We start from the raw sequence: 18,236 nt of genomic DNA on the forward strand, positions 1-18,236 counted from the left end.
GTCCCAGAAAACAGCGAATATTTCAGAAAGTTTGAAACATTCATTCATTCATTCATTTTCCGTAACCACTTATCCTGTTAGGGTTCGTGGGGGTGCTGGAGCCTATCCCAGCTGTCACTGGGTGAGAGGCAGGGTACACCCTGGACAGGTCGCCACATATAGATAGAAACCGGGCAATGTTCAAATTTGACACAAATTCAAGGTTTTCAAGTATTTTCAAAGCCTATTTCTTAATTCATACATTCACATAGAAACTCCATTCAAACTTTAAAATGTTCCCCATCTTTTCTACATTCTGGCTTGTGTTCTATCTTCAAACCCCAGTCAAACTTTCTAAAGTATTCAGAATTGTTTGTCAGCATGGTAAAAATGCCCTTTTCGGGTTTTTACATTGATATGTATTGGACAGAATGTTCAGGGCTCGAGTGGTGGACTCAGCTGAAGTGCAGAGAGCTTTTTAAACATTTCTCTTTTACTTGCTAAAACAGTGGGCAGAATTTTTGCATAGAAAAACATAGGGTACATTCCCACCCAATAATAATAACTGTCTATGGCTGATATCTCCAACACTCTGCAACCAAAACAATCTAGACTGATAAATTCTAGCACCACAGGTAAGAGGAAAATATGCATTTTTGATTTAGGGGTGAACTCTCCTTTGAGGTTAATGGATATTTTATTTATTGAAATCATAAATGTTTGATGTGACAGTCTTAAAGAGCCAGATGTGGTTTTAATCTTCTCATCTACCTCTCTGTGAATGAATTCCAATTTAAGTATTTTACTAATTGTATGAATTACTGTCGCACTTTTCTGTTGATGTCTAATTGAATATTCATAGCTCAGTTTGACATTTTACTTTGAGTGGCGTGATATGCTTCATTACTGGATTGCAGACATTAATTTGCATTCTGGGAAATCTATGAAGCAAAAAAAACCCCCAAAAAAACAGGTGTGAAATCTCACCTTTGCTGCTTGGCAATGTGACAGCATAAATAAAGTCTGTGTTCAAATATGAGCTCAAAGACAACACATAAACTATCTGGTGAGAACAGGACTTGGCCTTCTGACGCAGTTTATTTCCTCTATCCGCTGTGTGACAGGATGTCGATACTCCACTCTAAGCTTCTTAGGGCGCTAATGAAAGTGGCCGCATATTGTCCGGGGGACAGATGGTTTCTGTCTTGATTAAGTTTTAATTTTCCTGACGGGAGAAGCTGGCAGGCTTTGCTAGTCGCAGTTGTCCCGCTGTGTTCACAGTCCAACATATCTCTCACATCACATCCTGCCTGAGAGGTATAGCCTCGTAGCTGCAGGTAGAGGAGCTGAGGTGTGAAACTGCAGCTCTTCACTCAGCCGACGTGTTGACTCCTATCTCAGCTTGGGGCGTTATTTAGCAGCACGCGGGTGTTCGCCACACTTTTTTGTTTGATTTACTCGCTCGCACCCTGAATTGAAGAAGAAAACTTTATGAAACTGGAGGATTATCTGCTGCAAACTTTTGCATCCTTGCAGAAGCGATCATGATATGAAGTATGCACGATGTTAACAGGACACTGATGGAGGCTGATCATGTGCATCAATAACCTGAGCAGAGGTAAGTGGTTCAATGTCAGATGTTCACTGCAATCACTGTCAAAAGTCCTGCAAAATTCAGCAAAATTTTGATATATTTTCTTCTTTATGATGTTATAACATGTTGATTTAATTTAAATGCAGGCAGACTCACTTTTTTGATGATGATGTAACACAACACAGCCTATATATGTAGGCTACATGTGTGTAACACAGTTATAACAAAGTGGCATAATGTTTTGGCACAAATATGCCAAAAAAGTTGTGTTTATGGAAAAATTGCCAGAGGAAATGAATTAAAAATTCAATTTATATGTATATGTATAGAATTTCAATATATATATGTATTTAATATTTATGTAACTGGTTAAATTATATTATATGAACTGATATTTATGCAGTTGTGTTTTTTATCTGTGTTGATGTTTTATTATTATATTGTTTTATTATATTTATTATTCTAAGAATTTATTATAATTTTTTTAAAAATGCAAATAATAATGATTTTAATAATAGTTATTATTTTTTGCATTTTAAAAATTCTAATACTTAAGTTACAAATCCAAAACAAGAGCGAAATAATGGGGAAATAAAATATGAAATAAATAAATAAATAATAAAATGTCAACAAATTAAAAAAAATATTTTCATAAATATCATATTCATATATTATAATTAACATAATAATAATAATGATGATGATGATGATAATAGTCACGGTGGTGCGGTGGTTAGCATTGTCGCCTCACAGCAAGACGGTTTCCTGTTCTAATCTAGGGTGGGGGCTTAACCTCAGGGTGGAGGAGCCCTTCTGTGCCGTTTGCATGTTTGCAGGCTTTCTCTGGGTACTCTGGCTTCCTCCCACAGTCCAAAGACATGCAGGTTAATTGACGACTATAAATTGTCCGTAGGTGTGAATGTGAGTGTGAATGGTTGGCTGTCTCTATGTGTCAGCCCTGTGGTAGTCCGGTGACCTGTCCAGGGTGTACCCTGCCTGACAATCAATTACTTGTTTAGTTAACTGAGAGAAAATTAATGTCCCACTATACTGAAAATCAATCAATCAGTATTTTTAAGCAAAAATGTTAAACATATACAGTTTTTTAAATGTAAGTAGGCTCCTTGCAGATTTTTGCTGTTTTTTTTTTAAACTCTAAATTTGACTCAAAAGAAGCAATTTGAAGCTTCAACTCAGGGAAAGCATGAAGGACATTTATTTTATTGACTAAACGTTTAATCAATAATAAAAAATAACAGTTTCAGCTCTAAACTTTATATATATGGGGTTACGCGGGGAATGAAAACGCCTCGAGAAAACTTTCGCCGTGATGTTTTACTTGATGTCATCTTGCCCTGCATTAGTTATTGCTGTAATTTGACATAAAAGTCCACGTCCCAGTTTCTTCTGTGACTCATGCGGGATACAACTTGTTTTGGAGGGAGAATTTAGCTTTGAATGCAGTTACAGCTGAAGGGATGATGTGAGTCAGGACCCACTCTCATCATTTGCCTCCAAAATCGAGCCTCTGATCTGTCTTTTTTTTTTATTGGCATGTCTTTGATTTGCCTTGGCTGAGCTCAGTGATGTGAGAGTCACGAGTGAGCAAATAGATGCAATGAGTTTATGAATCAGGAGACATCAGGAGTCATGTTAATTCACTCTATGGTCACACACTTACAGGAGAGGTATTAGCCTAATCCCTATTGATGAAGTGCACATGAATGTCTTTGTCTGTGCAGGCAAGATGAGGCTGAACATATTGGCTGGACCATTACACTGGGGCCTCCTGCTTCTCTGTATAGCAGGCTTTTGCAGCCAGCTTGTGTCCACTGGCAACCAAAGCTCCCGAGGACAGGCAGGTAGGTGTCAGACCCTGCCAGACCAGTCACACCCCCTGAGGGACTCATTATGGCTCCTGGTCACCAGCCTGGTCGCCTAGTAGAGAGTTCAGTTTAAGCAACAAGACTCAGGAACTCACCATGCTTCTCATCAGAAACAGAAGTGAAAATGCAGACTGTAGTTTTTTAGAACCCAATGATCAGACAGACGATCCACAATATTAATACTAAGATGCTATTAAAGGGATCTGATTGGCCATGCTCTTTGACTGTTGCTACTTGACCTGAATCTAATTATATACAGCCTAATCTTACTGTTTATATGACATACTAGACATTTAATCTCTGCAGTATCATGTGAGAGATAAGGAGGAGGGGAGGGGGGATTTGTTTCATTCATCAGTGGTGGAAGAAGTATTAGAGGTCCTTTGTGGAGGATTTAGTCGCATCTGGCGGTGAGGTTGCAGAACTGAAACTCGTACGTGCCAAGCGTGTAGGAGAACTATGGTGGCCAACACAAAAACGCAAATGGCCCTAACTAAAGCCAGTGTTTGGTTTGTCCATTCTGGGCTACTGTAGAACAACATGGCGGACTCCATGGAAGAGGACACTCTCCTTATGCAGATCAAAATGGCTCAGTCTAAAGCCCTTTTTAAACAGGAATTGTGCAAATTTGCAGGAAAGCGCAATCAGTCTTCTTTCAGCATTGGCAGTATAAAAACAAAATCGGAGAGTGCAGCAAAATGCCGCCTACTACTTTTGTTTATACAGAATCCGCCTTTTTCGGGGCAATGGGGGCGTGAGCAAGTAACAAAACGTGTAGCTCAGCTAAGACGTAACCAGTGACGTGGGAGGGAAGCCGCAGCTGGTCAGTCCTTCGGCGATTCTCCCTTCACTTCCCGTTCTTCACCGTTCCTATCATTTGACCGTTAATGGCCTCTTTGTTTGCGAGGGCAAGGAGGGTGCGCAATTCCTTGTCTCCCCAGTTGCTCATCTTTACAGTGTCTTTCAGGTTTGCGTTTCCCTCTTGCTACTAGCTGCTCGCTAATTCCTGCTATCAGCTGTGTCCTGTTAGTCCACCGCCAGTGGGTCGCACATGCAGCGTCATCAACAGCTCCTCCCACAAGTCTTCAACAGCCCCTCCCGTTGCAGAAGGCTGCCTTGTTCTTTCTAAACCAAAAAGGTTCCGCCAATATGTTTACCCCTATGTGGCGTAAAATTGGGCATCTCGGATCAACTCGCCAATCTGGCTCTGTGTGTCTAAACACTCGCTTGCCGGCAAAACGGCCCAACATTCGCCGAAAATCTGGCAGTGTAAAAGGGGCTTTAGGTTAGTTTCAGATTAATATAAACTAAAGAAAACATAGTTGAACATTATATACCATCTCTGCCAACAGATGCCCCTCAATCCTACACACTGGACCTTTAAAATCCTTTACTTGAATAAAGTAAATGTACTCCATTACAAGTTACAGTCATTGGTTTTAAATCCTACCTCAGTGAAAGTACAAGTATCATCATGAAAATTAATCTTAAGTGTAAAAGTAAAAGTACTGGTTCATATCATTACAGATTACATGAGATTGTTAATAGGGATGAATAAATACATAAACTGCATGTGAGTGACTTTATAACTTCAGATTGTTTAATCCAGCAGCTCCCAGTTTAGGGGTCAGGCCTCCTCCAAGGGGGGGTTGTGAGATGACTTAAGGGGAAGGGAAGAAGAGAAAACGAAATGTTGCTACCAAGGCTTATATTCATTTTTTAAGGAGTCACAAGCTGGAAAAGTTGGGTACTTCTGGTTTAATCCATAAAATTTGTTTTTATAATCATTATCTGTGACATAAAAGCTTAAAGGTATACTATGCAGAGGCCTGTACTACAAAGCTAGTTCAACTTACTAGTATATCTTCACGTCATCTGGCTTGACTAACCAGTCACATTGGCTGTCTGGATTATGGGTACCACAACGCTGGTTATCAACTACAGTAGTTCAGACAACTCTGGGTTTTCCTACCAGGCTGTATGTGACATTAGTTTAAAGTATTTTTTACTATGTAGTTAAAAGATGATGAAACTACTCTGAATATGTCACATAAACACTTTAAAGTAAACCCAGACTGTTTCTGCAACTCCCAGTGCAACAATAGAACTCTCAGAGAGCATTGCCCTGATTGTAGTCTGATTTTAAACCCCACTTTAATTATGAATTAACCTTTTAGCCTTGCAGTCGTGCAGCAAACAGACACCTCAGGTCTAAACAAGCAAAATGTGTGCATGTTTTCTTTTCTTTGTTTTTACTTCTGCTTCATTGCGCCCCTTCAACCTGTAATTCAGTTTAAGTGTATCAGTATGAATCATTAGCACTGTAATAATCATCAAAAGCAACATTCACTTGTTTTCCTGGGTAAATGATGCAGAAGCAGGTGTGAGACAGATATTTCTACTCATGCCATTTATTCAGCCCATTTCTCTTTATTTACGCAATCTGAAACATTAAATTAGGGAGCTAAAGATGCCGATTCCTGCTAATGTGTTTTGACAGTTCAATGTGTTTTTCCTTGACTGAGGTGTGAGTGCTGATGCTTTTTATCCACTTGGTGGTGCTGTAGCTTTGAAAACATCAGAATTAGAGCTGAGGTATTTTATCATTTTGCTTATTTAGTCTGGGTTGAATGAGGGTAGCAAATAAACCCTATATTTATTTAGATCTAACATCTAATAAAGCCAAGAAATCATTGCAATTTGACTATAATACTGCCATGTGTAAAGGCTGGGGTCACTTGAGATGACTCCACTTACATGTAAAATATAGTCTGAAAAATTGTCATCTTTCCCTCTGAATTCTCCTCCTCAGGGTCATCGCAGGAGAGGACAGGGACTTGTGAAGTGGTTGCTGCTCATCGTTGCTGCAATAAGAACAAGATTGAGGAACGCTCTCAAACAGTCAAGTGCTCCTGCTTCCCAGGACAGGTGGCGGGCACAACAAGGGCTCTGCCCTCTTGTGTTGAAGGTAGTATTACTGGGACTCTCTTCTACCTCTCTTAACAGAAAATATTCTGGCATGACATGAATATATTATTTGTCAAAGTAGATTCAGGTTAGTCAGTTTCATCAGAGTCTACTGATACTGAGGCTGTCAAGGACCAGAGAGTGACACCTGATTGAGATGTTTTTTCTCAAACAAACAAAAAAAAAGAGTCCTTCCGTCTCAAAAGTGACCTTCGGCTGTGGTGTGTTTTTCTCCAGCCTCCATTGTTCGTCAGAAGTGGTGGTGTAAAATGGAGCCGTGTCTGAAGGGAGAAGAGTGCCGAGTCCTTCCTGACCTCACTGGTTGGTCATGCATCTCTGGAAACAAAGTAAAGACCACAAAGGTAAGGCCTGCACCAGTCTGAGTCAGAGTGGCACCAAGAAAAGACATGAGCACAGAATGGCTTCAGTTTAAGGCTTGGTATTTATAGACGCAGTCATACAGTAAATCTTCTCCGTTTTTATTGCATTACTCTTATGCAAAACAGGGGCCGACAGACTTGTGAATGCTCATCATAAAGCTTTATTTTAGTAAGCTCTCCTTTGATGCTGAAAGATTCCACAATCAAGCATAATCACCGCTCCCATTGGCCGTATCAAGCCTCTTGCTCTCCGCCAGGCACAGTTGGCTCAGAAAACCTAATTCTATAATCTGGTGAATGATGGGGCCAAGAGGACAAACATGAAATAAGCTGTAAACTAATACTGAACAGTAAAACCCATGTAATTAAATCTGACGGCCAGAGGAAACCCCACTGCGTTTAGAAATGCACTTTCTCCTAAGTTGCCTTTTTTGTCCAACTGTTTTATGTGTGTGATTTGTGGAGGGAACATTTTACAGTGAAACAGGGGCACATTAGCACTGGCGGCGTGCGGCCAGTGATGAAAAGATAGCCAGTGGTCATGTGGTCTATCAGATTAAATTGAACAATAGAATGAAACAGAGGAGAGCAGTGGTGGAAGAAGCGCTCAGAGCAGTAAAAGCAGTAATACCACATTGGTGAAATACTGATAGAAGTAAAGGTCCTGCATTCAGAATTTTGCTTAAAGGGTAACCATGGTATTTTTCAATCTTGTACCTAGGCTTGAGCGGTATCAAGGTATCAGGTTATCTAGGTATTAATGTTTACTGGAGTATTTCGAAATCCCAAAGTTATTATTCAGTAAAGTGATATCGAGATGCTGCATTGAGGTGATGTAGTGCACAGCACGTGCCACCAGAGGTCAGTCTACTCGAGGAACAGGCAGCTGAGCTATGCAAAATGGCGACTGCGAGTGTTGGGGATAATGTTACAGGACTAGTGAAAAAGAAAAATGCCTCTCAAACTGTTTGGGAGTATTGTCACATATAACTTTATATTGCGATGTCTTCCTCCAACTACAAAAGCAGTTTATTAGCTACATGAATTTATTCAACACATCATATCTGTTCAACCCACTGATGTGTCACCGGGTCCTTGAGCATGAAGGGTGCTTATTTCCTATCTAGGCTAATTGCATATGAGAATCACAGCACTGTAGGCTAGACAATGACATATATGCTACAATGACTTGTGTCTTTTTAATGCAAATACCTTTATATGCCGTATACCCCAGTGCAACGTCAAGAGGGTAAGAATAGGTATAAAAAGCAGATACTGCTAAAGCATACTCGTGCCTACGTTTTTGTGTCTGAGTGACTAATGGAGAAAACAGTTTTTGAAACTGGTGCAGCATTGAGCGAGAGTGTTGCAGCCTGCATCTGTCTCTGCAAATCAGGCTGCGATGTAACGTTAACAGGCAATGCTGCACCGTCAATTTTGACCACTTAAGTGCTTTTTTTTGCCACTGACAGGCTCAGATTGTTGTTATAAGTGTCTGACAACATTATGAAAATGATTCTTACTGCGATGGACCTATGCACAGAAAAGTTTTTAAGCCCTTGTTTCGTTCTTTAAAGGTTCTCTTCCGGTTCTTTCCCAGTAAATTAAACTAAACTCAACTAAAGAACCATTGGAGAACCTTTAAAGTGCCTGTATTGTCCTTTAGAGGTTCTCTGCTGGCAGTGGCTCTCAACCTTTTTGTGCTCACGTGCACAGAAATATTCCAGGCTTGACAAAGGTAACATAATGTGTTTCTCAGTCAGCATTTAGTACAGGATCCTGAATCTTTCAAGCCAACATTTCATCAGAAATTATTAATAATCTAAGTTAATATTAATATTTTAAGTAAAAGTGTTATTAGGAAGCACATAGACTGAGCCGTGGTATTATCTGGCATCATTCAAACCTCCAGGCTTATGAATTTAAAAACAGTATTGTACTATGTGGAACCTCTGATGGATCTAAGGAGCACTATTTGACAAAGGCACTGTATGGTGCCTTTAACAGATGGGTGCCATATATTACCAGTGTGTGTAGACTCCATTTAAAGAAACAGTCATTTATCATTGTAAAACACACTTAATTCAAAGACGACAGAGACAAAATACAGCTCACAAAAACCATCTTGGTTCATCTTCTACTGTTCCAACAATCACCAACTCTGGTTTGGTTAGAATAAACCCTTAACTCACTCACCCACCCACTCAGATGTTGAAATATTTTGTCTGATACACACTAACATTACAGTTTATTTAAATGGAGTCTGGTTGCTTTGACGATATCCATTTTTGACTGTTTCTGGTTAAACAAAAATGATCTTCCTCTTTCACACAACGGTCTGTCTCTGTAGGGATCCTTTCCATGATGTAGTCACACTTAGAATAATAATCTGAGCCTGTCAGTGGCAAAAACAAGCACTTATATAGAGGATATAAATTGATGGTGCACAATTGCCCCATGTAGTTATGTAGTAGCCTGCTCTGCCTCCAGCTGCAGCGCTCTTACTCAGTACTAGACCAGTTTCAAAAACTGTCGTCTCCATTAGTGACTTGGACACAAAAAGCTGGGAAAATTAAGTCCAGGTTGAAAAATAGTCACTCTTTAAGCATCAAAATTTAAATAAAAAGTACCAAGAGGAAAATGACACATTATGCAGAACTGCCTATTTCAGTATAATGTTAATTAAATCATTGGATTATAATCATTGATGGATTAATGTGTACTTCATTTAATTGTTGCAGCTGGTAAAGATGGAGCTAATTACTTTATATATGAAATACAATTACATTTTTATCACATCGCTCAGCTTTATCTTGTGTGGAATATTTTGAAATAATTGTAATGAAAATGAACAAAACCAGAGTTGTGCAATTTTGTACTTTTCTATCTTGTTTTCAGGTGGCGCGGTAGCAAGAAAATCCATCTAATCAGTACAAGCCTGTCCTGGCCTGCTGCAGTCACCTTAACTAACACTGGACTCCGAGGACAGTGAACGCCCCGTCAGATAGAGCAAAGAACAATGTAGATTTAATTAGATATCTCCTGGCTGAGCTTTAAACTGCAGGAACTCATTATTTTAATTTCCCTTAGCTTGAACACAATTTTGGTTGGGGTTAATCCCGTGGAGTGGACAATCTATTAGCAACTGACTTAAGATAAAACGACGCAGCGCCCCTTTCCCAGTCCAAACAGGCAGCCACTGCACAAGTCTGTATCATTGTTTCAGTGCTTGATATGCTAGGCACATTGTGATGCACTCAATCAAAGTTTGGATGGGCCTGCTGGCAGACACTTAAGGAGAGATTTTGTGGATTTTCAGGAGGCAGAATGTGAATCCAGTCAGTTGCTTGTGACTCTCTCCGCCGATCAAAGCAGAAGACCACAAATACTGAGAAATTTATGATTATGTAGCATTTGTAAACAATGCTGTCCCGTAGACTTGCTCTGAGCTTTGTAAAGGGGTCAGATCCCTTCGGACTACTCCTTACCACAAAGAGGCAGTCTTCCAAACACGCATGCATACAGACACACACTCAGTCGCACACAGAAAGGCTGCTTTTCGACTCCACTGGTTGGACAGGCCACCACCTGCAAGGCTGTGATGGCATGCACACAAGCATGAAGCCTTGATGCAAAACAAGGACTGTTTGAAATGCTAATCATGGGGAGAAAGGGGAGAGAGAAGAGAAGAGGAGCTTCTTCACCGCTGAGAGTATTTACATCATGCTTTTGTTTGTCTCTCTAAACTGAGTACTCCTGTGGAGGGAACTCCGCTTATAGTAATGATGGGAAACATTGGAGGTTCTTTGCCTTGAAGCAAATTGTAGCCACTAACAGAACTGAATATTTACCATTATTACCACTTCATCGGTTGTCCTCTTTATATGAATAATATTCCTCCTGGACCCACCCTGATTGCTTCTCTTTTATCTCTTGAGTTCAGTCAGACACTTTGCATTTTACCTTTGCAATGAAGAGACATTTTATAATAACACTTATACAGCGACTGCAAATCATCCCATCCGAGGCATCAGACTTGTATGAATGCCACATGCTGTGCTAGTTGAAAGCAGCTGAATTCTAAGCAGTTTGCTCAACATTTACTTAATGCAATTATGCATTATGGTTGTCTCGCTGGTGACAAGATTCTTCACCGAGCTGTCATGCGGTCCAAGGCATTTTAAGTGTGGCTTTGCTTTGTAAACACTCAAGTTCTGAGTATAATTTAATGTTAGCAGTGCGGTGAATGTCATCGAAATCATGTTATTTTAAGATTCATATAATGACTGTAATGATATTGAATTTGTTGTTTAGAAAATCTCTCCTCTAAATCAGTGATGCCATCCACTTTTTCTGAAAGAGATCCCTTTTATATCATTGAGTACACTGACAACCCTGCACTAAGTGTCATATTTTAGGGATATTTCATAATATATTCAATGCATAACAGAAATAGCACTGATCAACAGATAAACTGCGAAATGAACACAAATAATGAAAACAATAACTTCAGGAAGTTTGTATTAGATAAGCGATTTCGATGAATATTACATCAGATATTTCCTTTTGTAAGTTTTTAACAAACAAAATTTTATTTTTGACAAATTCAGTGTTTTCCTCGGTCTGACGCTTGGCCTTTGTTCTATTAGCTCTTTGGTTCCTTTTAACTTCACACTTTTCTAAATCAGAAGCAGTGTGTTGTGTTCAGGGGTCTCATTTATAAACACTGTGTATGCCCGAACGAGGCCTCAAACAGGCGTACGCCACTTCCCACGCAAAAACAGACTTGATGGGGAAAACTTTGGCCCATGCTTACAAACATTTTGGAGACGGCAAATTAGCGATACAGATGGTGAGGGGGAAGCCTGATTGTAGTTCAGTCAGGAGAGACTCTCTTTTTTTTTATAATAGTAAATAGAATATTTATTAACATGTGCACATAAGAATGAAAAATGTGGAAACTCTTTGGCGAGGGTGAACAATCCATAGACGAATAGGGATAGGGGTAGAGGTGAAGATGGAGAAGTGGCGATGATCTGGATCTGAAGGCGCAACAATTCTGCTTAAAATGACGCCTGATGCAACAGAGGAGAGAGTTGCAGTGGCATCCTGATTGGCTGACAGAGATCGTGGCAAAGTTTGATTGGATAACTAGAAGAGTGAACAGCCATAGTCAGCTGATTGGAGGAAGCAGTGGGAGTGGGAGGGAGAGAATTGTGAACGGATGAGCACAAAGAAAGTCTTCCTGATTGAACTTACGCTGAGCTTCATAAATTGTCAAAAAAAAAATTGGCGCACACCATTTTTAGCTTTTTTTGTTCATACACACATTTTAAGTATGGATCCTACGCATTGTTTTATAACTGAGACCCCGGGTCCTCACTGCAACCTTATCCTGTAAGATTTTTTAAAGGTTTATATCTTGGAAAATAATGTAAACTTTGAAAATGATAATGAGATATGGGGCCACTGCATATTTTTAAGAAAAGATTTTTACACCCCTTAAAATCAAGAGCACTTCGAGACCCCCTGTGATGCTCTGGGGACTTCTAGTGGGGGTCAGGACCCCCAGGTTGGGACCCAGTGTTTCAGAGGATAGAGTAATACGCCTTTGGTGATGAATGAAACTCTTTTTGTAGATTCGCTGACAGCTTATCACATAACAACTTGTGATTCTGTTCATGGCCTATATAAACAGGAGCATCTCGTTCTGTAGCTACTTATATAAACGTATCTGAAACTTGTGACGCAGCTGACGATAGCATTATTAACACGACCTGACACGATCAGCCACATAAAGAAAGATGATGTTGCTTCAACACACTGCTTACAGAAGACCTTGGATGTATTTAATTTTAATGTAATACTATACACAAAGGGTGAATGCAACACTAGAAACGCCTTACAATTTACTGCAGCCCACTTCAACCACACCTCAAACTACTGTATGGAATGAAAATGACCTTAGATTGAATCAACATCTCTCTCGCACAACATAAGCTTTACAAAGGTATTGTATCATACCCTGATTAAGATTCAAAGGAGTGCTATAGTGACCTGTGGTTAAACACAACTATTCAGTATTACTTCAAAACATTTAGACCAGATGAATTAGTCATTATATAAAACAACCTTTTAGCTGTTTATTCAAGTTTTCAAGCAAAAATAAAACCGAACTTCATCTGGTTCCAGCATCTCAGTTGTAATTTGTAGCTTTTCTGTAACTTACGTGATTGTTTATTAAATATATTTTGGTTTTGGAGCATCGGTCAAACAAAATATGCAAACTAAAGACATCAACCTGGGCTTCATTAAATTATGATGGCCCTTTTTTTAATTATAATCTGACAATATATAAACCAAATGATTAATCCACAGGAATCAACTGCAGATTAAGCACAACCTAACTGGCAGAAAAAATGTTTGTATTGTATGTTTCTGAAATCCACAGATACATTACATTTTTATATTATTGTAGTGGATATGTTGAAAAATCACGTTTCTTAACAACACTGTGGTGGAGGTGTGGTTAAGGCCAAGAAAGGACGGCAGAGGAGATACTCACACACCAATGCAACTGGGCTGGACAGCCACAAAAAAGGTGCAGAGATCAGTTAAAAAAAATGTATTTAGGACACCCGTACACAAAAAGAAAGGTTCTCAAAGTGCAAAAACTAATTTAAAAAGTGAATAAAAATAGCAGCAAATGTTTCGGTCCTTGCCTATCATCAGTGCTACTGAGGTGCTACGAGGTTTAGACTAAAAAACAGACTTAGTAATGGTTAGAAAGAGATTATGTCTTGGCTTAAAACCAAAGTGGCACAATGCTGTTGGAAAATCAGGAAGAGAAGCACCCAGGTTCAGTGGCTTAAAGGTCGCTGGGGATGCTGCTGGGAAACGTTGTGTTGTGTCAGTGAAAACACCCAAGTTCTTCAAAAACTGCTAGGAAATGTCACAATGTGTCAGTAAAAAACACTTACCGTAAAACTTCAATTAAAAGCCTAGTCCCAATTAAACGCCAGTCCCTTTTACTAGTCCGGTGTGGCTTCACGTTTAGACAAATAAACTCCCGTCTCAATTAGACGCCTCATCTGGTTGGCAAGCAGGTCATTTTTTTAATAGAAGTTCTTTGGTTGTGTAAAACCGGGTTGTTGGCTACCTCAAATTATGTGTCCATTCCTCAATTACACAGTAAGTTAACTATATTCCTTTAGTCCATAAGGGTCCTCAGATCAGAAGAATCAAAAGGGTTTTGCATAAAAATTAATCCAAGTTGTGAGGATTGTTGTAACAGGATAAAGTGGTGTTGTGTTGGTGTGCTGGGTGCTGTTAAATCTCTCTCTGATTTGCTGTCTGTCAGAGCTAAATCAAATGAATGATTCATAATTGATACATTTTCTGTTTAAATAAACAATTTGATTGTATTTCCTGATCTTTGCTGAGCAACAGTTATGTGTGAAAGGAATTAAAGGCCTGTCCCAAATATCGGGCCACCGATTTCGGTTATTTAAACAAATAATAGCCCGGGCTACTAATTGAATTTTTAGGGAAGATTCAGTGGCTCAAACATTGTCAGAAAAACCTGCAATGTGTTGGTAAAAAACACCCAGGTTCAGTGCCACAAACGCTGGTCCAATTGCAGCAAAGGCATGCCAAAAAACAAACAAACCAGCTGTTATTGTTGAACAATGGTCTGCAGCTTGGCAGGCATCTTGCCTAGGTGACATGCCATCCAACATCCCCTCCCCCTCACAATGACAAAGTCGGCTTATATATTGCATCACTGTAGAGACGTTGATATAATACATATGAGATACGAATGCAATTTTAATGTATTTATGGTTTACTGAAACGTATGATCCCAAATTTTTCTTGACAACATTGGCAGCTGGGCTGTTTAACAATAATGAGAACACTTGTTAGTTGTTGTTTATAATTTGTCACTTTTGATTTGTTCACTTTGGGCAAATGAAGCGTCTCTTTAATGCAGGCAAATCTTGTTATTTTATACAACATCTCTGGGAAAAAAACTATAACTCTAACAGTTAGATTTCATATATTACTGCAAGTTAAACTCAGGAGCTGGATGGGCTTCTCTAGAAGTCCAACAGTAGTCTCATCTCCATTCCTGCTCATTGAACCGTTCCCCATCTTGTATTTATGTATTCATATTGTACAGAAATGCAACGCTCATTGAAGTTAAAGGTCCCAAGATTCCCTGAGTGTTCTTAAAATCTGAGTAGATCTGGACAAGAAAGCTTGGGAGAGATCGGGAACTCGTGGTGCTACATTCTCTCACCGACTCTACAGAAGCTGCAGAAACGATGAAGCCACTGGGAATTGAACTGAATAAGTTGATGTTACTTCCATATTATTACCGTCCTCACACTCTCTTCTGTGTTTACTTCTTCACAAACATATTGAGGTTTAATTTTTTATTCTGTACACTGCACACATTATATATTGCAGTGTCATGTTTGTATATCGTCCGTAACCTTTATGGCCGTTTGCTCAAGGGAGAGATTATGTTTCTCAAATTCTCAACAGGAACTAACTTTTGTAATAAAAGTTTGAAATAAGGTAAAAACCGTTCACACCCCAGTGGGGTTTATGTCAACAGCGACAGCATTTGTGCCTATATTCCTAAAATACCAGCAGCACTCACAGCTTTCTGTTCTGATTCATTTTTCAAAGGAGCTGGTGTGACATTCATTAGGTGACTTTTAGATGTGTCTTAGATAAACTCCATGATTCACACACGCTCACACAGGTTCGTACAAAAGTTTAAGAAATCTTTCCACACCGCTTGATTATCTTTTATCTTTAAAATAACCTTAAAGCCAGTCGAAAGAGCTTTATCTCTGTTAGTCTGGAGAAATTGAGCAGAAACCCTCTGAGCGCCTGTCATAATGCATGGCTTTAAAAACAAAATTCGCATCTTAAATTCAAAATGAAAGCAGCCAAAATAAGGTAATTAAGGTAGGAGTTATGGGATCCACACTCTTAGCTAGTGCATGTTGCAGAGTGGAAAAAACCCAGAAGAGGCAACAACAGACGAGCGGAGGATTAAACACACTTTTCTCCGTTTCATCCACGAAAATGAGACAGAAGTAACCTCAATTTAGAGACGTTATTTACAAAGGTCTGAACATTTCTTTAGATTTGAGTCTCATACTTCAAACCAGAGTCACATTCCTGGCAGCTTATTTGATATCAGTTTGTAGGTGATATGTGGCAGAGAACCTTCCCTCTCTTGTGGCTGTCTATTGGGGACAGTAGTTCATGTTCGCTAATAGAAAATAAACTGTCCTGGGGCACATGAAAAACATAATGGAAACGCTGTTCTGTTCCCCTTTAACAACTTTTTCCTCATATGGAGTTGACACTTGTAATAAAAAATGTAAACACAATTCTCCTTGTCTCCCTCTCCTTGTGTATATACTGCCTCTGTGTGTGTGTATGTGTGTGTGTGTGTGTGTGAACTAAATTAGTCTTTTACTGCAGGCAGCTATATAGGCAACTCAGAGCAATAGACTGAAAGTAGTTTGGTCATGGCTGAGGGGTTTCATCTATTTGCTTTGCCATTATGCATACATACTATTTGGAATAGATTTTTTTGTGCTTAATTAAAACAGAGAGCTGAACAATTACACTCTAACAAACAAACATTAATTGGACAATATTAATGTTATCAGCTGCATGTGATGGATTCATATGCATTGATGCCTCATGGCTGCATGTTACACTAATGAAACAGACAGCGTTTATGCACGCGTACAGGGAGGAAAGAGCCAAAACTGCACTGAGAGTTGTTCTATATTTTGCCAGATGTGTGCATTTCTTGATTCTTCTTTTTTTTTTTATTTCTACCAAAAGGTGCAATGGATCTCACACTGTAATTACCTCCCTCTGCCAGGTGATAATAAGGTTTCATTTAACTGGTTTCTGTGTGACTCACTTCAAACTGGTGAGATGTTGAGGAATGAAGTCATTCTAATTTTGTTTAATAGAAATCTAATGGCAGAAGAAGAAACTGAATCATCTGTGGAGACTATGGTTTATGTAATATGAATCAGAGCAGCCAAACTGAAGTCTCTCTGCCTGACATTTAAACATCAGTATGTAAGGAAAACTTTTTTATATTTATCACTTTTCAACCCCCCCCAAAAAGAATTTGTTAAAATCATTTGAATAAATATTTGAATCTGGACAAGTAAGAATAGTGAAAGGAGTCGTCTGACATTTTAGGAAATACACTTATTTGCTGTCTTGCCGAGAGTGAGATGACACGCAGTCATCAAAGTGCTATCAATGTTCTCATCTACCTCTCAGCAAGGAAGCGAGTATATGTGTGTTTCCTAAAATGTCAAACTATTCCTTTAAAGATTAGGACAAGGAAGCATCAAATGGAACTATTGTGTTATCATGTATTTTCTCAGATGGATGAACCCCTCGCTGTTCTAGGGCCTGGCCTTCCACTAAGTTTCAGTTCAAAGAGTTTTAGATGCCATTCATCAGGGATGGAAGTAACAAATTACATTTATTTATTTATTCATTTATTAAGTAGGGGAGAACAGGGCTGGTTGTCACATGTGTCACAGTCCTACATTCCTCTTCACCTGCTCTTTTCTGTATGCCCAGTCACCCATCTCCCAGTCAGTAATTTTCCCTGGAGCACTAGTCACGCCCACCTCATCAAGGCAACTCATTTCACCTGTTCCTCATTACTCACAGCCCCTATATATACCCCAGCCTCACAGACAATCATTGCCAGATTGTTCTTCACCACTCATGCAAGACTCTCCAGCACTTAATTTGGGACTGATTTCCCACTGCTGACCCTGTCTGCCTCTGACCTGCCTGCTTTGTCTGATTCCCGGTAAACGCATTAGCCCTCTGTCCTCGACCACGAGACCTGCCTCTATGTCCTTGGTTCCTGTTTGTCTTAGGTTGCTTGGTGTTACGAGGGAGGCACGGTGGTCTAGTGGTTAGCACTGTCGCCTCACAGCAAGAAGGTTGCTGGTTCAATCCCAGGACGGAGCCCTTCTTTGCAGAGTTTGCATGTTCTCCCCGTGTCAGCGTGGGCTTTCTCCAGGTACTCCGGCTTCCTCCCGCAGTCCAAAGACTGACTCTAAATTGTCCGTAGGTGTGAGTGTGAATGGTTGTCTGTCTCTATGTGTCAGCCCTGTGATAGTCTGGCGACCTGTCCAGGGTGTACCCCGCCTCTCACCCAGTGGGATAGGCTCCAGCACCCCCATGACCCTCAAGAGGATAAGCAGTTATGATGGATGGATGGATGGTGTTACCATCTGAAGACAACGCTACAGTTTGAGAATTCCAGTCTGGTTACCTGTGATTCAGAGATTTTCACCATGTCGCCACACTTGCCTTTGTTTGTGCATCCTGTGAGTATTTACCTGCTGGCTTCTT

General features: G+C 39.7%; 1 protein-coding gene across 1 annotated transcript; it reads left to right on the plus strand.

Moving 5' to 3' along the window:
* The first annotated feature begins 1,287 nt into the window (after positions 1–1,287).
* LOC126402919 (chemokine-like protein TAFA-4) lies at positions 1,288–9,837 on the plus strand. Its single transcript, XM_050065272.1, has 5 exons — positions 1,288–1,597; positions 3,316–3,435; positions 6,272–6,427; positions 6,664–6,788; positions 9,705–9,837. Exons 1-5 carry the CDS (start codon positions 1,573–1,575, stop codon positions 9,714–9,716), a joined length of 438 nt encoding a protein of 145 aa, XP_049921229.1. The 5' UTR covers positions 1,288–1,572; the 3' UTR covers positions 9,717–9,837.
* Positions 9,838–18,236: the final 8,399 nt, after the last annotated feature.

This window comes from Epinephelus moara, chromosome 16 (genome assembly GCF_006386435.1).
Source record: "Epinephelus moara isolate mb chromosome 16, YSFRI_EMoa_1.0, whole genome shotgun sequence".
NCBI lineage: Eukaryota > Metazoa > Chordata > Actinopteri > Perciformes > Serranidae > Epinephelus > Epinephelus moara.